The sequence below is a fragment of the Sciurus carolinensis genome, chromosome 15, assembly GCF_902686445.1.
Source record: "Sciurus carolinensis chromosome 15, mSciCar1.2, whole genome shotgun sequence".
NCBI classification, from domain to species: domain Eukaryota; kingdom Metazoa; phylum Chordata; class Mammalia; order Rodentia; family Sciuridae; genus Sciurus; species Sciurus carolinensis.
The window spans coordinates 15763423-15780460 of record NC_062227.1 but is presented as its reverse complement, the minus strand read 5'-3'; the positions used below and the strand labels follow the sequence as shown (position 1 = coordinate 15780460).

At 40.7% G+C, this 17038-nt stretch overlaps 1 protein-coding gene across 10 annotated transcripts in view; it reads right to left on the bottom strand.

The window, feature by feature from the left end:
• The window catches only part of Mtcl1 (microtubule crosslinking factor 1), a 131659-nt gene that overhangs the window by 23205 nt on the left and 91416 nt on the right, over positions 1 to 17038 (bottom strand). For 9 of the 10 annotated variants that reach the window (XM_047526500.1, XM_047526503.1, XM_047526505.1 and 6 more), the window contains 3 exons: positions 15794 to 15991; positions 7566 to 7733; positions 1473 to 1727 (listed from right to left, as the gene is read on the bottom strand). In XM_047526500.1, the coding sequence (XP_047382456.1) occupies positions 1473 to 1727; positions 7566 to 7733; positions 15794 to 15991 (621 nt within the window). The remainder of the gene's footprint in view (positions 1 to 1472; positions 1728 to 7565; positions 7734 to 15793; positions 15992 to 17038) is intronic. The other variant, XM_047526506.1, reaches the window with a different exon arrangement.

The following is a 17038-nucleotide window of genomic DNA, read 5'->3' as shown; positions in this document are numbered from 1 at the left end:
AAACACAATGTCCTTCGCTGGGATAGAAGAGGGACACATAAGCAAGTGATTCCAGAGTACATACAGGCCAAGAAGGAAGGTCCCCGTAACAAGGTATCTGGGGTGACGTGACACTGATCAACTAAAGTTAGGTATGATACATTGGTGACTATTTCTATGAAAATACATGCTATTTCTACCTCTAAAATTTCCACCTAACAATTGAACCATTCATTCAGCAGAGCACAAGACACTTGGGATTTTACATGGAAGACTCTTCACAAGTGCTGCATTTCTGAGCCAAACAGAAAATGCCAACTTTTCTCTTGGTAGGATTTGGGGAATTTTGAAAAGGAGCCATATCGAATATTAGCAAGGTGTCTCATTAGTATGTGTGGTCACATCTAGGAAGTACTGCTTCTGTTCATCTGCAGTGCACTTTCTTCCTCCTGGGACTTTTTTTTTTTAACAACTTAATCCATTCTTCTTTCCTTCATAACTGACAATATGCTTAAACTTGTCTTTGTCATTGTTCCTATGTAACAGGTGCCATGTCCATGGATAACAGAGAACATTTTCAAAAGGCTCCCACTTAAATGCTGGCAGTATGTGTATTTATAACAGAGTAATGAGGTCACTTTTCCTGAACTGTTTCTTACTGATTAATATATCTCTGTGAAGTCTTGTATATTTATAAGCATGATATGTTGAAATAAACAAATCATATGCAAGGTAAAAATCCAGCCATGGAGGAATTCCAAATATTCATCAGTGTAACGTGAAAACCAAATCTGTGCATCACTTGTGAACTATTGCAACTATGCAAACTGTTCTATCTGATGCAATGTAGGGACTGATTATCTGGGTCGTAGAAAAACAACTCCCCATCTCCTCCACATCCATCTGAGTGTCCAAATTGTTTGTTTAGTTGAAGATGATGAGCTACCAGCTAACTCCTTGACTCTGGTCCTACCTAATCACAGCTCAGCAATAAGCACAGCAGGTACAATCACAGCAAATAGCCTGACTTTCAACTTACCTGGGCAATTTCTTTACTAATGACAACAATTCCATTCAGGCTGAAGCAGTCACTGTGACCACATTTTTAGTGGCCAACTTAAATGTTAGTTTGCTTTTTGGCACAAATCACTGAATATGACCTGAAATAACCTCCTCCTTCAAGTTTTGTTTTTCAGATTCCTTTAAAAAGTTACTCTCTACCCCTGAATGTATACACACAGGAAAGATGCCCTTAAATTTTGCAATGAAGAGATCTGTGCAATGCTAGGCATAGAAGTAGGTCCTCACTACTAGAGATTCTGGTATTTCTCTCTTCTTATGTGCACTCCTGAGGTATGCTTTTGTATGTATCCTGATGTAACAAGGAGCACAAAAGAGCCTGAGTTTCTTTTTTCTATGAGTGCTCTTGATTTCCAGGACCATAGAACAGTCCACACACTGCCTATTCCCTGGAGTCTGGGGTATGTGCTTACCTGTTCTATCTTCCATAAGAGATCCTTCTTCTGCCGCTCCCACTCTTGCCGGTCCCTGTCCAGGCGATCGAGAAGCTCCACCTTCTCTCGGTTCCAGTTCTTCTCACTGTGATGGATCTGCCAGCGCAGGTCCATAACCAGGCCATGGCTATCGGCCAGAAGCTTCTGGTGCACCTCCCGTTCCTTCTTCAAGGCCCCTTTGCTCTCGGTAGAGGAGTCAAGCTCTCCCAAGTTTTTCTCAGTCTTCTCTTCCAGCTGTCAAGGAGAAAAGGCTCAGGAACTCATTGCCTCACAAGTCTGGCATTCGGGGGTGAAAAGAAGCTCAGCATATTACATACGATCCCTAGAAACATGCTTAAACCAATACTGGACCAATTCCCATGGAAGAAACAAATTTTGTTTTTAAAGTCTGAATTAAGAACCTTTGACACAGAATGTTGATCGGCATGCCCTTTTAGCTTCGTATGGTTGCCTTCTCAGCTCCCTTCCCAGCCTAAGTCACCACCACCTCTTTTCTGTATAGCTCCTTGATAGTAAGTACCATCTCTGTCCCTATATCCTTAGTCTCTAGAAGGAACCTGAGGATGGGACAGCAATGGAACCTAATAGTCTTCAACAAGTATTTGTCAAACACCCAGGAGGAAAAATACCAGAAACAAACAAAATATATATTTACATCTTAGTTTTTCAAATAGTGAAAAATAAGGAGGAAATCTTGAAGGCAGACAGAGAAAAAGAAACATGCCATAGAGGGGAAATAATGCTTAGGGCATAGGTATAGGTCTCTAATGTTAGAGATTCTAATATTTGCCCTTCATTTCCTGGATATCCATGAACACCATGATGTAACAAGAATCAAAAAATAGCCCAGTTTTCTTTTTTATCTGAGTAATTTTGATTTCCAGGACCACTAAACAGTCTATACTCTGCCAGTTCTCAAAGGAGAATTACAAATGACTTCTCATCAGAAACTATGCAAGTCAGATGATGATGGAATGACATCCTTCAAGTGCTGAGACAAAAGAAAAAAAATGAAAGTCAAACTAGATAGAATTCTATACCCAGAGATAACATACTTCAAAAACAAAGTAAAAATACTTTTGAACAAACAAAAACGGAAAAAAAATAATTACCAGAAGACCTGCACCCTAAGAAACGACAGAGGAAATTCTTCATACAGAAGGAAGATGGTAACAACAGGTGCTTTGATTTACCCAAAAAAGGAGCAATGAAATTGGCATAAATAGAGTAAGTATAAAACTCATTTTCTTCTTCTTTGTAGTTGCTTTTAAACATCACTGACTGAAACAAAAATAGTTATAATGTTCAGTGTGTTTGAAGAATAGGTAGAAGTAAATTATGATAGCAACAGCATAAAGGACTGGAGGAAGGACCTGGGCCTGCTGTTGTGTGCCTTTTTATCCTAATAAACAACCTCTTATATTTGGTAGGTGCATAAGTTTAAAATATTTTGGTTTTTTACTTTCTAAAGAAAGGCCTTTACATCTATTTACATATATTTCTCTATTTGGTTCTACAGAAATCCTGTAAGATGACCTTATTCCTAATTCACTGATAAAGAAATGGAAGCCAACGGATTTTAAAGGACTTCCCTAAAGATATGGTCAGTTAGTAACTGAGTTGGAACTAGAAAAGGGTGGGTTTTCTTTCATTTTAACTATGAGTTAATGTCACTAGTAAATGCTGCATATTAAATTGACTTCCTTTCATTATTCATACATGGAGCTATTCAAAGACCTATTAAAACCATTTAATAGCTTATTATTTATGTCTAAACAGATACTTTCAACTTTTTTGAAATCAGTTGCTCAAAGACTTAAGTCAGTCAGTATTATTCAGAAGCCCATCTACTGGTATTAGGTTGCTAAGGATTTGGTCAGTTTAACAGCAAGTTCTTGCCCCCAAGGGATGTGTGGGGAGAGAACAAATAGCCTCAATTCTATAATGAAGGCAAGAATTTCATGCTGCTTTTCCTCTGAATCTGAGTGGGACTCTGGTTTGCCTGGAGAGGAAAAGAGGGAGGCTGAGGTCTGGGGTTGGATGGGGCAGGCAAACTCCTGAGGGGGAGAATGACAGTGGGATAGTGACAGGCTGAGAGGGTGACAGATGGAGGTGAAGAGCAGAACCAATGGAATATTCTTGATCCAATTGGTCCAAGTTGATCCAGTTGGTTCTAAAATGTGTGAGCAGGTAGCGGTGGGGGATGTGATGATAAAACAAAGAAAGACAGATAATACAGAAACAAAATAGAGGATAACATTCACAATTAGCCAGAAGATAATTAGGAAGCATGAAATTCCACTGAATTTCAATTTACAACAGCTCCGAGCAATCCATATAAGCCAAAATGAAAGACACGATACTGATGTTTTTGCAGACAGATCCCAAGTGCTCTCTAGCAATCTGCTCTTCCTCTTGGCATCTCCTCAAGAAGCTTACTGTTCCACAGCAGCAAATGACTTCTGCTAACCTGCTCACAGACACAGTGAAAGCAAACTCCTCTGTATCAGAATCCCTCATTTCCCTGCTCGTCTCTGCTTAGTTCCCAATCCAGCAGTCAACTTAGGATCCTGTGTCTTTGCTAACCCCAGACAGTCAAGTCTCCCTTGACTTCTAAAAACCAGATAGTATATCTCTGTGACCATCTCCTTTCATTTAAGGGTCTTCCCTCTTTCTTCCTTTACTGCCCCTACATTGTAATATGCATTAGCCCCACAGTCCAATGAAGACTGCTGTCAACTTTTCCAGTGACATCCTAATTATCAGTTAAAAAAAAAAAAAAAAAAAAAAAAAAAAAAAACCCTAGCTTTTATCCATTCTGGCCTCTCTAAAGCATCTGGTATGTTGAACTCCACTTGGAATTTGGTGGCCTCTCTCCCTTTGGCTTCTGGGACAACATTTGTTCCTGGACTGCCATAGATTTCTCTGGCTGCTTATTTTTTTGGCTGCTATTTCAAGTTCCTTCTTTGATCCTCTCTCACACTGCATGCTCCTGGGGATTCCACTCACAGTTATGGCTTCCACTACCACCTATTTACTCTCAGGTACAGCCATGAGTCACATAAAGACATTTCAATCAACAACAGACTACTTATCTGACAGTGTTCTCGTGAGATTACATTGCCAATGAAGACACAGGCATCTTAGTTTGTCTAAGTGTACTCTACAATATTCATACAATGACATCCCCTAAGGACAAATTTCTCATGCTTTCCTTTGTTTAACGATCCATGACTATACATGGGTAGCAGCGGGTTGTCTTCAGCCTACCTGCTATTAAGACAGTACCTATCAAGTACCTATCAAGACAGACATTTTAAATCCAGCCTCTTCCCTCTCCAGCTGAATTGTCTTCTCTCCCTGGTTTCTGTCTTGGTGAACAGCACTATCACCCAAATACCCACACTAGAAACCTGAAAGCCTGCTAGCTGTTTGCCACTCCACAGCATCTACTTAATGGGTCATCAGGTCCTGCTACTTTCTACATTGTATGTTTCTTTCCTTTTAATTGCACCTTCATCTTCACTTTCATGGTTACTGCTTTATTTCAATAACACCATTTCTTGCCTGTTCTACTGTTCCTAGACTTTTGAATTGTGCAGCTCTTTGGCAGTCTGAGGAAGTAAAAGGTCTCTTTCTCAATGTTAAGTTTGGAATATCCACAACGACTGAAATATGAAATGAAAAGATCTGTGATTTCTATGGGCCTGTTGCCTACATTTATATTCAGAGAGCACACTAAATTTTAGTGAAGGTTTAGTGAATGTAAAGACATATCAAGACACTGGGGGAGTAGCTCAGTGACAGAGCAGACAGGAGACCCTGGATTCAATCCTTAGCACCAAAACAAAAACAAAAAACACACCAAAAATACAAAAAAAAAAAAAAACAAAAAAAACAAACCAAAAAACAAACCCACAACTTTTTCTTATTCTAGTTTGTTCAGCAATTCCCTGAGCTCAATCTATAGACTCCAGGTTAATCCATTCTCTATCTATCACAGTCATGGCTTCCAATCCATTCTCTATCTTGAAGCTGGAGTAATCTTTTTAAAAAGAAAGCTAAACTTCCATGATAAAACTGAGATTTCAGTATCAGTTCTCTAAACGCTCTTCTTTCCCCTTCACACCTGAGCTCCTTAAATGGTCTACACTCCCTCCTTCAGGTTGTCCCCTTTTTGCTTGTAATATGCTTGTTCCCCTTCTGCATGTGGTCACCCCTAGCCATCCTTTCAGATTCATCCTTGGCACCTGCACCAGTGACTTTCCTTGAGCCTCAAGCTGAGGGTGTGTGGCCTGCTTGCTCCCATTCCCCATGGCCCATGTACAAGCAAGTGGGCACTTTCTGTACCATTATGAACAACAGTCTCACTGCACTGGAAGTCCCTTTGAGGAATGTTGGTATTATTGCTGGATTCTCAGCAGATTGAACAAGGTCTAATTCGGTGTCAGTTAAAACAGTCACCGATTTGGGAACTGACATAAGATGGGCTCCACTGAAGGAAAACATTTAAATTTTAGAATTAAACTGTTTTGCATTGAAGTAGAAGTGGGTCAAGATGGGATGCTTACATACGGATTAGACTTAGCACATATTCATTGCTTCTTGGGCTTCATATGTTGAAGAAACTTCCTAAACGATTTGGGCAGAAGAACTCTACCTGGTACCACTGCCTTGTAGGTGTGAAGTCCTAGCTTTGTTTCTTGGTATGTAGTGATTCTCCCCTGAAGCTTTTGTTTGTAGCAAACATGTGGGTGGATACCAGGTTGCTCTAAAACAAAGATGAAATGTTTTGAAACTGGCTTGCATCAAATATTTTGTCTTCTTTCTTTAGCTACACTTGTATCTTTAGAAATATTTAGCACCCTTTACCCCAAGCACATATCTTTAAATAAGTTTAAAGGCAGCTCATCAGAGAGCATCCTCACTCATCTCTCTTCTATGGCTGACTCTGCATGCTGTGTACTAAGGAAAATAGAACATCCAGTGAGAATCCCCTACCAGGCAGCAAGCAAGATCTATACTAGGTCATGGCTCTAATATTTGATGGATTTGACCTGGAATGTTTTGTCCCTGGCTTCACACAGGGCCGTTAGCCCAACCCTACTATTGCTGGGGTCAGGTGACAATGTAGGTGAACTGTGGGTATCTGGGGCCAGGTGGCAGTGCAGGTGAACATGTAGGGACAAGGTAATGTTTTCTTCCGACCTGACAGGTTCTTTTTATCTTTTATCAAGGCTGATCAAAAGATGCCTCCTTTTTTTCTTTCATGACTGAGTCAATTCATAAAAAATTTTAATGACTTTATGGTTTGCCTCCAAACAGAGCCTAGAAAATAGATGATTACAAATACAAAATTCTTCCCTCCCTCCACATATTCAAGGAGCTGAATGAGAGACTGTGAGCAGCACAGTGTAGAAAGCATCTAACTCTTAAGGATTTCTAGGGAAGAAACACTTAGAAAAATCTGTCTCTTTTCTGATCTTAACTCCACTGGCTGGGGTGTGAAATCTCAGAGGATGCAGGACACTTGGGTTCCCCCCCAGCATTACATTGCTCTGAGATCTGAGACAAGTTGCTTCTTCTGGGTGTCAGTTTCCTTTGGTGTAAAAAGGAGACAGGAACTAAAGGGGCTTCCAAGGGCATGCAGTGGAAGGTCTACAAGCTCTTTTCAATATTTTGGAAAAAATGTGTTCACCTTTCTCAAAGATCACTAAACCACAGTCTGCTCCTGCTTTCTCCTGTCTAGAATTATGTTGGCTCAGCATGATAACAACCTCAAGATGGTCATCCTCCCATGGGAAGCCCTACAACGTTGTTGAATGCAATGGGTAAATGCTGCTTTGTGGAGGCTATGTTTCATGCTTGGGGGCTGGGAATATTAAGAAACATGAGGGGCCTGGGAAAGGTTGGGCACTAAATTTAAGGATGCCACAAGCAGCCATTCCTCTTTTTTCTCCTGGATTAGGGATGCCATGGAGCTCAATCTAACTGTGCTTCTTCCCCACCCATTCTTGAGAGGGCAGTGTAAATATGGTGGTCGGGAATGGGGAGACCCAGTGGGGCAAGTACCTGTTCCAGGCGGCACTTGAGCATGGCCCACTCCATGTCCCAGGCAGCCTTGTCACTGGCATACTGCTGCTGCAGCTGCAGCCGGGCGTGCTCATCTTCCCGCAGCTCCAAGCGGAAGTCCTCCAGCAAGGCCTTGAGGGCACTGAACAACTGCTGGTTTTCCACTACCTGTGGGAACAGTGAGTAAGGCTCAGTGCCTCAGTGAAGAGCATCTATTATATTAGAAAAAGAGATACTCTGGTAGCCAAAGGGCACTGGGCCTGCTTCCCAGGTGCTGCTGCCAGAGAGTGCAGGGTGGTGAGAGCAAGAGGATCACATTGCTGGCCACTGGTCTCCTGGGGATGAGCCTAGGAGACTGCTGGATCAGAAGAAACTGAGGGAAGGCTTCAACTGTACCCTGCTGCATCTAGAGGCTGAAATTTGGGCCAGCACTGTGGGCACCTGAAGCAGAGTGAGGAAGTTGCAGAAGGCCATGGGTGGCTCTAAAGCCAGGGCTGCCAGGATACCCTATTAGTCTTCAGTCATCGATAGCTGAGTTGGGCCTGCTGCTCTGCCTTGGGGCTGAAGATATAAGATCCACACACTCTCCTCCACACATGCCGTTACTCTAGTGCTGGCTGTCTAACGAGAAGGGAAATCAAGAAGGCCCAGTGACTCATAAACATAAGGTGGTTATACTTGGCCTGTGGTCACTAAGAGGTTCTATCAATGACAAGCATGGGGTAGGGTGGGAGGGTACTTTTGATGAATGATAATTAGAGCCAACAGTGAAACGTTTACCCTGCTTTCTGCAGTCTTTGTTGTGGTTCCCTGAGACTGCATTACTGGTACTCCCCTTTCTGCCTCAGTACTCTGCACTGGTCTCACTAATCTCATGAATGACAGCCACCTCTACTTGCTCATCTTGTTCCTACCCCACCACCATTACCACTTCTGTATGTGTCTGGAGGAGAGGTAGGCCTGACCCACCCCTACATCTCCAGTATTCTGCACAATCCTTGGCTCAGGGTAAGCATGCAGACATGTCTGGTCAATGGAGAAAGGGTTTTTATTACCAATCTGTTTATATCTCACATAAAAGACATATTTCCTAGACCTGCCCAGTCCTTTGAAGGTAAATTTCAAAACCATGAATTCTATCTTAGTTTGTGCCAGCATAGGCATTATATCAGAAAGATTTGTCCAAATGAATTAAACACACTGAGTCAATTATGGTACATTGTTAATACAGACCATGTGGGCCTCTCTATTTCAAGTAGAAAGCACCAAAGTGCATCCTGGGCTCTTGGGACATTCTTGTTTGGCTCATTTATGAAGCAGGAAGAATAAAAACTCTAAGTCTGGTTACATGCAAACAAGCTCAATTTCAACAAAACAGAGCCCACATTCTCAGGCAGAACCCCATCCTTAGTGAACCTCACTGCCCCATTTAGCAAGGGCATGGGGCCCAGCTCAGGCTCTGCATGCTCACAAGTCTTTTCCTTAGCCATGTTTCTAAAACCATCTAGCTAATTCACTCAACACACACAAACAAGGCTACACAAATATGGGAAGAATTTATGATACCTTGAATATGTTTATATTTAAATACAGGTGGATTAGAAAATTATTTAATACAAGCAGATTAACTGAAAACTCCATAGCTGTCCTTGTAATTTAAGAAGTTATAAATATCAGATAAAGTAGATTTGTGATGGAGGAGAAATGCCTATTCATTAGTATTTATTGCTCTTGAATTTTTTTTCATCTTGAACAACAATTTTTACTTGGAACAAAAGGCATTAAGAGCACAAATCAGTTACCATTGAAAACTTCAGCAAAGAACCTTCTTAGGATCCTACACTCCTTCCAACAGTCTGGGTATAAGTAAGTTATCACTATACTCAAGGGGAGAAATGCTCATGCATTGTGTGAAGCTGCAAATGCAGAACAATTTTTCAAAACTCCACACCAAGAGTATCTAAAAATTATAAAAATGTTAAAAAAATCAAAATTATACAAATGCAATTTATTAAGAGGGTGTTGCAATGATCTTCCTAGAAATGTACATCTTCACAGAATTTGCTGAAAAATAGGCATTTATGATAACTTCATCATAAAAATCACTACTTTTGCATCAAAAGAATTTAAAACAGGGGCTGGAGTTGTAGCTCAGTGGTGAAGTGCTTGCCTAATATGTCTGAGGCACTGGGTTTAATTCTCAGCACTGCATACAAATAAATAAAAAAAATAAAACTCCATCAACAACCAAAAAAAATTTTAAAAGAAGAATTTAAAGCATAAAATAATGTAATAATTGTGATCTGGTCTTTGGGGCTGTCATCTAATTTTCACTGAAGACAAAGTAGAGAACCATGTAATACATTCTTACATGTAATCAATAACTTTCTATGAATCCCAATTTATATATGGTCTCAACCTGTGCTATTCTTAGCCCCTATATCACATGACTGATAATAACATTAGAATCAGAACTTTATAGTCCTTCGGCAGAGTGAAATTTCGTTTCTCTGGAGGCAAGGCAAGTGCTTTTTGGTATTAGTAGATATCAATTCAATGAAATTAAGCCTTAATGTTTTTATGCACATTTGGGTCAGAGTAATCAATGTAATATCCTACCCGAGGACAATATTAATCATGGAAAGAGCTCCAAAACTGCTTTGGAGTGAAGAAGGCCAAAGAGAATAAGAGCCCAGAGCATCCATGCTATTGGTATTTGTTATCATAATCACCCATGGGCAGTGTGTGACATGGCAGGAAGCCAGAGCAACTTCTGTCATGAGGGCACAACAGTGAGAATTGACATTTGGATCAATAGTTCTAGAGAACAGAAAGAGCCATGTGTGGGCATGATTCTTCTAAAATGTCTTTTTTATATACATACACAAAAACAGTAGTGACAATCACTAATATTGTTTCTTATTCTGCCAGGAATTTTGCTCATTTATTCACCTATATGATCTTACTTATACTTCACCTCAATATGGGGTGCAAACGGTCATGCTCTCCATTTTACAGAGGAAGAACTGCTTCTAGTGACTCAGGGACTACCAAGGTCACTATTAAGAAGATAAAAGCCTGGACCACAATTCAGGTCTGTCTCGACCAAGGCCAGACAAAACAACTCTGGAATATTCAAATTCTGACATTATACCTAGCCAAGGTTTTTTTTTTTTTTTTTTTTTAACTTTGCCTTAGAAAAGCCATCCATCCAATCTCTACGAAACTAATTTCATTTTCTATATCAAGGAAAATAATAAATAGTGAGTCATCCTGAAAAAATATTTAAAGGTCACTTTTTTTCATTTTTTTTCCCCTGGTGGTGCCCCTTGCTGGACCAGGTAATGGGTAAAATGATGACCAGAATCAAGTCAAGAATCAAATTGAGACTCAGGCACACTTAGATTTTTTAATACTGAAAATCATCTTGGATATGGAGTTTTCAGAACCTTTTGTGCCAGGGGCCTAGCTGTACAACCTTTTTGGCTTATACAGGTTCAACTCAAAAACACAATTTTTCAATCTCTTCACAGATCAGCTGATTGGTTTTCTAGCAAAGAAGCACAATCAAATGGCTTCACCATTTCCTTCTGTAAAGGCATTTCTGCCCTTCCTAGCTCATCTCTCTTAGGTGAGGCTTAAAATAATCCTAAAATTGAGATCAGGAGCTTGTGTCACACTTTATAACAGGTTCAAGGTTGGCTTTCAATCAGACTGCTATGCAAGTCTACAGTAAATATTATTCATAGAAAGTAAAAGAGGAGTACTGGATTAGGTTATATGCCAGATACAATGTATTTGTGATACAATGCCTATTTTTCAGACTCATAGATTTCTAAGACATGCATCAGGTGGAATCATACCACCATTAACTCTACCGGGCTTGCGTCAGACCCATTAACTTTGGAGACAGATTTAATCTAAATTTAGAATGGATGTATTGACCTGCTGCTATGGTTGATCCAAAAAAAGCTAGTCACAAAATAGAGGTGATGGCCTCAGCTTCCTACTTATTTAAATTATCCCACACAGGCAAGGGAATTCTACAATGCTAGGGTAGTTGCCCTGATCCCTAACCCATGTGTGCATAGTTCTACGTATACATATCAGAGGTGGACTTAATACAGCATTCAGTAAAGGCAACTCCTCATGAGCAGGAATCTGAGACAAGACCTTTTTTTTTTGCGGTACTGGGGATCGAACTCAGGGCCTTGTGCTTGCGAGGAAAGCACTCTACCAGCTGAGCTATCTCCCCAGCCCTGAGACAAGACCTTTACTCAAGACCTTTACAGTGAGATTAGCCAGAAACATTCACATATCCGGCTACATTTTTATAAATAAGTCATTTGTCCTTTTTATCTTCACTGTTACATTCAGACTAATTTTAAGATTCTTTTCTAAAACCAATATTCCCCTACAGATAAAAGAGAATGGGCCACTTAAGACTGACCCTGAAAATATAATTTATGATGGAAGTTTTCAGGAATGATATATTTATTTACATACAAAAGTCCTTTACCCTCTGGGCAAGGCTGGGGTACCATCCAGGAGGGCTCTGGCCTGTGTTCTTCATTATTTTAACCAAGAACAAATACAGGTATGTGAAAGAATTAATGCAGTACATACTAAATAAGTTATAAACATTAAGTTATCACCTCACAGGCTTAAGAAATCAGGGCAGGTTCTGATAAAATCAGGTGGTCATTTGGGAAGAAATCAATTTTTAGCAAGTTTTAAAGCTTTACCACTTTGGAAGATGTATTATAAACAGTCACCCGTAGGTAACTCTGGAAGGGAGGATGAGGGCAGAAGAGAGTCCTTTCCTTAGATACCCTCAGGTACTATATGAATTTTTACCTATGTACATGCTATTTGCAGAGTAATAGAAATATCAATAAATATACGACAAAATCAAGCATTTCATCATGTACAACTATAATGCACCAATAAAAAATGTAGAAAGAGAAAAAAATTTTTAAAAATCAAGGGTTTCACAATCATGAGCTGTGGTCTGGTTCCTTGAGTAGTATTAAGAGTAGCAGGTCTCCTAGATGAGGTTGTAAAGTTGTGGAGTCCAAAGAATGAAGAGTGGTATAACATGGAAAATGGAAATGCAGGTGCTATCTAGACCTGAGGGGAGAGCTTTATTATTTGAAAAAAAAAATCAGGGAAGTTCATAGTTCTGACATAAAGGCCTCATCTGACAGAAGAGATCTTTATGGAAGTTTTTTTTTTGCTTTTAATCTCCTGTAAGACATAAAGAGGGGAGGAAGAGGGAGCAGACTGATGACCAGAAAGTCACACTGCTGGTACTGGAGCAGGTCAAGGTCCAGGACCAGGGAGCCAAAGGCTCTGTGGCTGGAGAACAGAGCTGACTTTCAGGGCAGTCCTTCAAGGCACCAATGCTGGAGCTCTGGGCTAGGGACAAGATTCTATACACGTCTCCAGATTCTACTCAGCCCTGAGGCTGGACTGGGTGAGATGCTTCAGTAACCAGTAGCAGGTGAACCCTTAGAGACAGATAAGAATTTTATATTAGGTTCTTCACTTTACACTTATTTGTTTTAATTAAGAATATTATATTACATTCTTGAATGAAAAAGTAAATTATCTTCTAATTAACCGATGTCAGGAAGACTTGTAGTCAGAAACAAGGGTCACAATTCCAGCACTGTGAATCACCTGACTTAAAAACCTTGAGGAATTACTAAGAAGCATAAAATGCATAAATAGTCTTAGGAATGCTGACCTCAAATGCCCAACAAAGAAGGAGCAAGTGCCTTAGAGCACACTGAGAACTATCCAGTTGGCTCTTGTGAATTCTTGGCTTCTGTTCTTTCAGGTAGAGAGGCAAACTCAAAGTGCTTATTGTGCTCAAGAATAATCAGGTCACCACCACAAGATCATATAACTAAAGATTGGGAAGCAGGGAACAGAGTCAAATGTTTGCCAACCCGATGATCTTCCCTGAATGGTTCCCAAGGTACATCAGTACATGTAATTTTATTTTTATCTCTCTGACATGATAAATGTTGCCATCTACTACAGTCAACCATGAGAATGCGCGATATGACACAAATCGCAGACCAAGTCCTGAGAAATTTTGTTACTTGCTCATTTATCCTTGAGAAAGTGGTTTGGCCCTGTTTCCCATACTGCTTAATGCTTCATGAGGTTCTCAGGCTTCCAAAGAGGCCCCAGCTCGGCACAGCAGGCCTGTAAGACACGTGTGCTGGCTCTTGCATCCAGGCTGCCTGGCTAATATCCATGCCACTAACAGAGAGGCGAATCTTCTAATCAAGAATGTTCACTCTCAGTGAACCAGCTGTCGCTTACAGTAGAGCTCATTAATCTTCTGTCTTCAGACATATGGCATTGTGTGCACTGCTTTCACTGCTGTGGACACATGAATCCAGTGAAAAACAAACCTGATTTTGACTGTCTGGATGCTACAACATCAGCCCATCTGGGTACTTCTCCTGCACGCTACAGTAATGGAAACCCCACTTTTAAGGGCAATCACAAAAATTAGTGTTGGAAAGAGCAAGAGGCAAAGGGAGATGACATTAAAATATACTGAATGGGCGGTTCCAACTGAGTGACTTTACATTATTTTCCACCCCAAGGGTAACATTTTCCAAGATTGTTGTTTAGAAAACCAGATGTGTTACGTTTTTTTCCTTTTCCAAAGCATTTGGATGCATGCGTGGGAAACACCCACCAAGTAGTCTTAGATGTAGCAGGTTATGTCTAATTGGCCATCAAGGAATACCATCTGAGTTAATCACAGATACTTTTGAGGGCTGACTGACATCTTTTAAAAATAATAAAATTACTAGATTTTAAAACATTATTTGCAATGTAAGATTTTAGTTTTTAACTAGATCACTGCTGGAAAATTTCTTCCATGAACTATAATCTCCCTACGGACACCCACATAATGATGCACTTCCTCAAATGGTGGGTAAAGGTTCCTTTGGAAGTCTGATCCCTTTCTTGAGTCACCTTATTCAGGGAGAATGAAAGGTGAATGGGTGTACAAGGAAAACAGCTGTTTTGGTGTGAAAATCTGATTTGTATATGAAGAGAGAGCAGTTGGGGAAAACTCAAAATTCCCCCTAACTGCACTCAGAACATAGCAGCTTTCTTCATCTGGATCTGGGCCAAAGTCCTGATGACAATCTCCTCCCACTTGACCCACAATGGCTTTGGGCGGAGGGGATCTGGTGAGAGGAGCAGCAGCTGCAGAGCCCAGCACAGAGGGAATGCTCAGAAATGCCTGAGGCTGGGGCCGCACCCAGTGCTGGGTGTCCAGTAGGCTGTGCCCTCACCCCAGAACACAAGCATCCTGCGGGGCAGGGGGCAGCTCTAGCTTGGCTGTCCAAGCCCTCTAAGAAGCAAAGGTGGGTCAGAAGGGACTTAAAGTCCGAGAGTGAGAAAGTTTTAATACAGGGTCTCTCAATTCCTCTTAGGACCTCAGTCCTTCAAATCTACTATAGCTGCCATTTGGTATAAAAATGAAAAAAAAAAAAAAATAGATGTAGTATCTATTATAGTATCTTTTGGTTTATTAAGCAGGGTCTATTTCTGTGGTGCTTAGAACACTGATAATTGCTGAATAACACTGAAATACTTTTGGCATATGCTTTAATATTTTTCAAGGGGTTCTCAAATATTTTCATTTGGGGTATTGTGTTTCAAGTAGCCAAAGAGAACTTGAAATACTTCATACACATTGAGAATTTAAAAACACTGTTCTTTTCTCCTTATAAATTATGTTGTCAAATCAGTGATGTTGACAATGGCTCTTTAGCCAATGTCAGTAAAAAAAGTCCTGGAAATTCTTTCTCTGGCTGTGAGAGGAGCATTGTATTCAGTGTTCCCTATAAAAATGGTCAACCTTAAAATTCCAAGATGACTCCTCCTATGATATATTTGCTGGATTCAAGGCAGACACACTCTATTGATCTAATCTGACTACTGTCCTTATATATATGGTTAAGGCAAATGAATTAACGGGCTGATACTAAGATAAAAGGCTGAACAATATGATTTACAGCAAAAATACAGCATCGCAAATAGCAACAGGTAGCCACAGTCAGGTGGAACACTTTCCTGCTACCAGGAATACCAGCACTTGGGAACCTGAAATAAGATGGCACAAATGTGGCTTGGGAATCCCCTCTCCCAGGGGTGGACAGAGGATGGGCTTAGATCTAGGCACCCACCTGCCTGTGGAGTGGTCCCCCATCCACAGCCTGTAGCCGTGATCCATGGTCACCAAGCTGCACTGGGGTATGTGGGGAACGCTCCCCCACTGGAAAGCCAGAGCCTTGGTCACCATCGTCTTGGTCTGGTCCATCCACTTGGTGATTCTCCTGGACTCCAAGCTCACCAAGTTCAGAGAGAGTCTCTGGATGCTCACCCTGAAATAAGTAGCACATGATGATCACAGCTTTGCCCTTGTCCTTTTGCTATACAGTCTGACGCTTTTTTATTTTAATCAGGGAATGAACCCAGAGATGCTTTAAAAGTAAGCCACATCAGCAGTCTGTTTTTTTTTTTTTTTCTATTTTATTATTTTTTTAAATTTTGAGATAGGGTCTCACCAAGTTGCTTAGGGCCTTGCCTTGCTAAGTTGCTGAAGCTGGCTTTGAACTTTAGATACACCTGCCTCAGCCTCCTGAGCCACACTGGGATTACAGATATGCACCACTGCACCTGGTTGACTTTTTTTTTAAGTTGTAGATGGACACAATACCTTTATTTTGCTTTTTTTATTTTTATGTGGTGCTGAGGATCAAACCCAGTGCCTCACACGCACTAGGCAAGCATTCTACCACAGAAATGCCTGAGGCTGGGGCCACACCCAGTGGGCTACAACCCCAGTCCTGCTGATTCTTTTTTAATGTGATCTCACTGTGTTGCCCAGCCTGGCCTTGAATTCTCTTGCCTCAGCCTTCTGGAGTAGCTGTGACTATTGTTTGAGGATAACTATCTGCTTCATGGATTGTCAAGTTCCTTCCTTCTCAGTCTTTTCCCCTAAGATGCTTGTTTTGGCCATTTCTCTCACTGGCACTTCTTTCATTTAAATAGCATAGTGTGGAACCAATTTATTATAAAAGTTAATGAGACATTTTACTTCTTATAAATTAGTATTGCTTATAGCTAGTTTTATAAACTAGAAGAATCCTGGAGTATTGACCAACAGGAAACCTTATTTCTTGGCTTTGCTTAGCAATGGTTTTCCATGTCACGGACACTTGGAAGCTGGATGAATTAATTTTTAAAGACTTTTTCACCCTAAGAGAATCACCATTCACACGATAACTTAAAATTACATACACTGTTCGCTAGAGCGGGAAGCACTTTGTAGGTTTAAAGGACGCCAACTATTTACAATGTCTTGAAGCAGGCAAGTAGCCTGGATGTGGATGGACAGAATACACAGGTCAGTGGTTCCAGACCGATGC